At 51.3% G+C, this 5,331-nt stretch overlaps 1 protein-coding gene across 1 annotated transcript; it reads right to left on the bottom strand.

The window, feature by feature from the left end:
* Positions 1 to 3,109: 3,109 nt before the first annotated feature.
* LOC136475560 (peptidyl-prolyl cis-trans isomerase-like) lies at positions 3,110 to 4,029 on the bottom strand. The gene has a single exon (XM_066473058.1). It carries the CDS (start codon positions 3,924 to 3,926, stop codon positions 3,408 to 3,410), a length of 519 nt encoding a protein of 172 aa, XP_066329155.1. The 5' UTR covers positions 3,927 to 4,029; the 3' UTR covers positions 3,110 to 3,407.
* Between the last annotated feature and the right edge of the window lie 1,302 nt (positions 4,030 to 5,331).

The following is a 5,331-nucleotide window of genomic DNA, read 5'->3' as shown; positions in this document are numbered from 1 at the left end:
GCCGGTACCTCGGTGCCAGAACACATGGCGTCGAGCTCGGCGCCACAGATCTTGGCGTCGAGGTCAGCACCACAGCCTATTCGGCTGGTATTAAAGCCGGCTGAAGCTGGTGTTCGGCTGGTAAGGTTTGGGATGATTTCGGATGATTCAATAGAATTCTGTGAGAGAGAATAAGCTAAAACAAGCTAAAACAAGGAAAGACTTGATCAGCCGAACACCCCTGTAGATTCCAGCTGATAAGCCGGCTGATAAGTTGAAACGAACATGCCCCTTAGCATCGAGCTCGGCGCCATGTATTCTGGCGCCGAGCATGGATTCAAAACCCACGGCCGCAGCTCTCTCTGTCTCGCGCTCTGTCTCTGCCTCTCAGCAGGCCACCGCCCCCCGTCCACCCCGCGCCGGTCGCCTCCCTCGCTCCCCCATCCACTGGTGTCTATCAGATATGACACCTACCTCTCATGGCCAACGATATGGATCCTAACAAGTCGCAAGAACCATCCCCAGCTATCTTTGTTCTCCCTCTCCACCAAAGCGAAAGCCAAAGGAACCAATGCGTTGTCTGCGTCACACAAAATGGCTTTGCCAAGCAGAAAAGTACCATCAATGGATAACACTGGACGACAGTGCCGGAAGGCCTCGACGCACTGGGAAAAGCACCATTCATTCGGCTTTGGAATATACACGTAATGCATGCTTGGATTTGTTCCTTTCATTGCATTTAACATTTACCCCTCCTCCCAGTCCCCATATATCATCTTCGAGACCTGTTGGTTTGCCCTCCATGCTTTCCCATACTTTATGTCATACTTAAATATCTCCTTAGTCATCTCTATAATTATCCGGACCTTCAGGTTGGGCTGACCCTTCAAAGTTGTGTATAACTTTCTGACAATAAATATAGAGGTCAACTGTCTATGCTTCTATTTTGGATCTATCTAGACACAAGTGTATGAACCTATAATTTTAGTGATGTTAAATTTCCCTCACAGATCCTCTGATTACAGTCTACCATCTCGCACGTCACCGTGTAACTGCGCTCACAGAGGAGTGCCTCATCCGTAGCCCGAGAGAGGGAGCGCACAGATGAGGCCGAGTCAAAAAAAAAATAAATCTTCACTGCACGTCTGCACTCACTGCAGTGCACGCCGCTTGCGTGAATTCCTGCTTCGACCACGAGGCGCCGCGGGCGCTGCGCTGCGTGCACCCGCGTCCGTGCACCTGCGCTCAGCAGCAGCGGCCTGGCGGGGCCTGCCTCGACCCGTCCACGCCTTTTCTTTTTCTTTCCCTAAAAAAACTTTTCTTTTTCTTTGCTTTTTTTTCCTTTTTCTTTATTCCCTCTACGTGCAAGTGCGACCGCCGACCGGAAGCCGGAAGATGATGATCGAACACACACACACACGCGGCAGTGAGACTAGGTGGGCCGGCGCCCAAGCAGTGAGACCTGTGCTGCTCATGTTCCGATGATGGTCTTAGCGATGAGATGAGACCGCATCCAAGGCCTTGTTTAGATATAGACACTGTAGCACGTTTTGTTTGTATTTGACAAACTTTGTCCAATCATGGACTAACTAGGCTCAAAAGATTCGTCTCGTGATTTACAACAAAACTATACAATTAGTTATTTTTTTTACCTACATTTAATGCTCCATGCATGCGTCCAAAAATTGATGTGATGGAGAGAGAGTAAAAAAACTTGGAATTTGGAGATGATCTAAACAATGCCCAAATCGAATGCGAATATTCGGCCTGTTCGCTGGTTGGTTTCTGGGCTGGTTTGGGCTGGCTAGTGCTGGTTTGTTGTGAGAGGAAAAAACTGTTGGTTGGCTGGTTTGGGCTGGCTGAAACCAACAAGCGAACAGGGTGATTGGATTGGAAGCAAGTCCCCCACTTCGATTCACATCTGGACCAACAACGGCGATCAACGGGGGAAGAAGCTTCCTCTTGCTCGTCTACGGGTAGAGCAGATCTCCAAAATAGAGTACCATCGTGGGCACGTACTGTGCGTACTAGCAAAACACATGATAATAATGAATGAACACATGGTGGTGCCCAACGCCAAAAGGAGCATGCATGATCCGCCGGTTCGGCCATGATTGAGCCCCGTTTAGGCCTGGTTTAGATTGAGGTTAAGAATCAGTACGTGACACTGTAGCACTTTCGCTTGTATTTGATAATTATTGTCCAATTATGGTCTAACTAGGCTCAAAAGATTCGTCTCGTAATTTACAATCAAACTGTATAATTAGTTATTTTTTATCTACATTTAATACTCAGTACATGTGTCTAAAAATTTAATATGATAAAGAGAGAGCGAAAAAACTTACGAACTAAACAAGGCCCTAGGCACGAGGGGCTGTACCTCCTCTTCTAGCAGTACTAGAGCGGTTAAAAATGCAAACAATTCGTAAAGGACAGGTGCAAAACACATGCATGTTCGCTTGAACTTGTTGCTTTTAGTCCGGGATTCCACACAAACACACGGCCTGTTCGCTTGGTCATAAACCGTAAATTTTCAATCAGAACAGAAGAACAGTATTTTTCTCTTCCACCGAATCAGCAATAATCTGAGCCCCCAGCCGAACAGGCTGACAAGAGATGGCGGCCACATCATCTGTACTGATGCTATCTGACAGCTGATCCGGAATCCCGTCTCAACCGTACTTTTTGATTATCCAAGAGCTTGTTTGAATCAATCACCTGAAATCTCAAGTGAAGATTTAGGTGACTTATTACAGTTTAGTTCAATGGTTGTACGATGGCTAAATGTTAGGGTCACTTTTAACTTCTTGTTTGGGGTGATCTGATCAATAACAAAACAATCTATAGTACTACACTACTTTAGCATTGACCTCCGCACAAGCCGAGAGAAAAGCTCGCGTTTTAAATTAATAATCTAATAAAACAATGCCCCCAGTGGATAATTTCACGCATTCCCATCCATAGGGGTTGTTCAATCAAAGAAAACGACAGAAACGACAGCCGGGGGGATGGGTAAACTGAACTGACTGACCGACGGACCTGAAGCGGCACTTGGCAGGCGCATCAGCGAGCAGAAAAACGGAGAGCAGTCAACGCATCACAAACAATCAGTAGCAACCAGACCAAGAAATTGTAGCCAAGTTTCCGAGGTTCTCATCACCAGATCACACCATTACACAGCAGAAACACGACGACGAATTAACTAGGCAGGAACCGGATCCACGGATCGGCCACCTATGAAACCCAGCAACCCCAACGATGAAACGGACTGACACAAATAACTCTAGGACACACAATTCAGACTCAACCACCTCTCAGATCACCAGCCGGACGCACGCCATCTTATTCAGAGGGAAGAGGTAAACGAAACGGAACTGACGACGAACGACGGAGAGAACCGAGGGCGGCCGCACGCTCGACGGCACCGATCAGATCTGGCCGCAGTCGGCGATCTTGACCTCCTTAGCAGTGGACCCACTGCGGGACCCAACCTTCTCGATGGCCTTGACCACATCCATCCCCTCCACAACCTGCCCAAACACGACGTGCTTCCCGTCGAGCCACGGGGTCGGCACGGTGCAGATGAAGAACTGGGAGCCGTTGGTGTTGGGCCCGGCGTTGGCCATGGACAGCACCCCGGGGCTCGTGTGCTTGCGCACGAACTTCTCGTCGGGGAACTTCTCCCCGTAGATGGACTCCCCTCCCGTCCCGTTGCCCCGGGTGAAGTCGCCGCCCTGGCACATGAACTCAGGGATCACGCGGTGGAACGTCGAGCCCTTGTAGTGGAGAGGCTTGCCCGATTTCCCCACGCCCTTCTCGCCCGTGCAGAGCGCGCGGAAGTTCTCGGCGGTGCGCGGGACCTCGTTAGCGTAGAGCTCCATCACGATCCGCCCCGCCGGCGCGCCGCCGACCGTCATGTCGAAGAAGACGCGCGGGTTCGCCGCCATCGCCGGAGGGTGAGGGGGTGCTAGGGTTTTGGGGATCTGGAGTGGGTGGGGGATTTGTTAATTGAGGAGAGGCGGAGGATTCGGTGGATGGCCTGGGAAGGGGAGACCCGGTGCGGTTAAATAGCCGGCTCGGGAGGTGGAGGTCCGTTGGATCCGGACGCGTGGCGTGATCTCGCGGGGTGGGCGCTAACCCCACTTGGGTTGAGGCTGGTACTGTGGTTTGGTGAACCGTGGTGGTTAGGTGGGTCTCCGGCGACCGCCAGGCGCACGTGACGCAGCCCTCGGAGACGCCGTGTCACTGACAGCCGGGTGACGCGTGCGCGGGGCCGGTTTTGTCAGCGAGTGGGTGTAGCGGTGCGTGCGAGTCTGCGAGAGGACTTTGGATTCTTCCTTGACGACGCCAAGGTTGGGTCATTGGGTGGGTTAGCTAACTCGGGTTGGGTTAAGGGAAGGGCTGGATATAAGGTCGGTGGACGTGGTCCAGGGAGCCGAGACGCGGCCGTGCACGGCTGCACGCCGCCCCGGGAAAGCGGTGCACGGACGGGGTGCACGTGGCTGCGGGCGTCGTGGTCGTCGTCGTAGGAGGAGGATATGCCGTTCCCGCCGTGTGCCAGTGGGCGAGATATTCCCGGGCCGGGAGGGAGGCCGGCATGTGATGTGCGGTGCCGGTGCGGCCGCTTGGTCGCTTGGATAGTTGGATTGGATCGGCCGATCGGGATCGGGATCGGGATCGCGTGGCGTGCCGTGCCGGCCGCCGGACCAACAGCCAGGTTCAGTTACTACTACTGCTGCTGCTACTATTACTATTACTACTACTACTACTTCTTCTTCTTCTGGCCCGTACAGTACGCCCCTGCCGCTGTGTTTGCGTACACAAACCGGCCCAATGCGTTCATCGTAAACCCAGTTACTTTTGTGTTGGCTCCTCCTTGCATTGCAAACCCAATGTGCATTTGAGGTAGCTGTGTGTGTGTTGGCTGTGATGGATAAATTAAAAACACCATGAGCCACTTGCCATCCACAAGTCACAAACCCTGCTTGATTCCTGCTTCAAAAACAATGTGAAAAAAATATAAAATACATTCAATGTTGTGCGTGCATTGTGAATATCTGTGTTGTACTATAAAAAAAAATCAAACCACGCAAAGTTACGACGGCTTGACCTTCAATTCATTTCCGTCGCCGTCGACGAGCATGTTGTTGTACCGCACTAAAAAAAGGAATATCCGTATGAATGTAACAGCCTAAGTTCATCTCTAATAGGACTGTTCACTAGCCATGCATCTCCCAACACGTTCTCACCGTGGAAATTGTATGACTCCAATCACCTTCCTTTATTCGCATTCTCTTCGCAACGCGTTGCGTCCAGAATCCAAAACACGTTGCTAATTGCTGCTCCTCCTTG

This window comes from Miscanthus floridulus, chromosome 8 (assembly GCF_019320115.1).
Source record: "Miscanthus floridulus cultivar M001 chromosome 8, ASM1932011v1, whole genome shotgun sequence".
Taxonomy (NCBI): Eukaryota; Viridiplantae; Streptophyta; class Magnoliopsida; order Poales; family Poaceae; genus Miscanthus; species Miscanthus floridulus.
Note: the sequence above shows the minus strand (reverse complement) of the source record. Positions and strands in the feature narration are given on the sequence as shown.

What these genes read in the sequence shown, in the direction of transcription:
- LOC136475560 (XM_066473058.1), bottom strand. Translation starts at nt 3,926, where the DNA reads ATGGCGGCGAACCCGCGCGTCTTCTTCGACATGACGGTCGGCGGCGCG.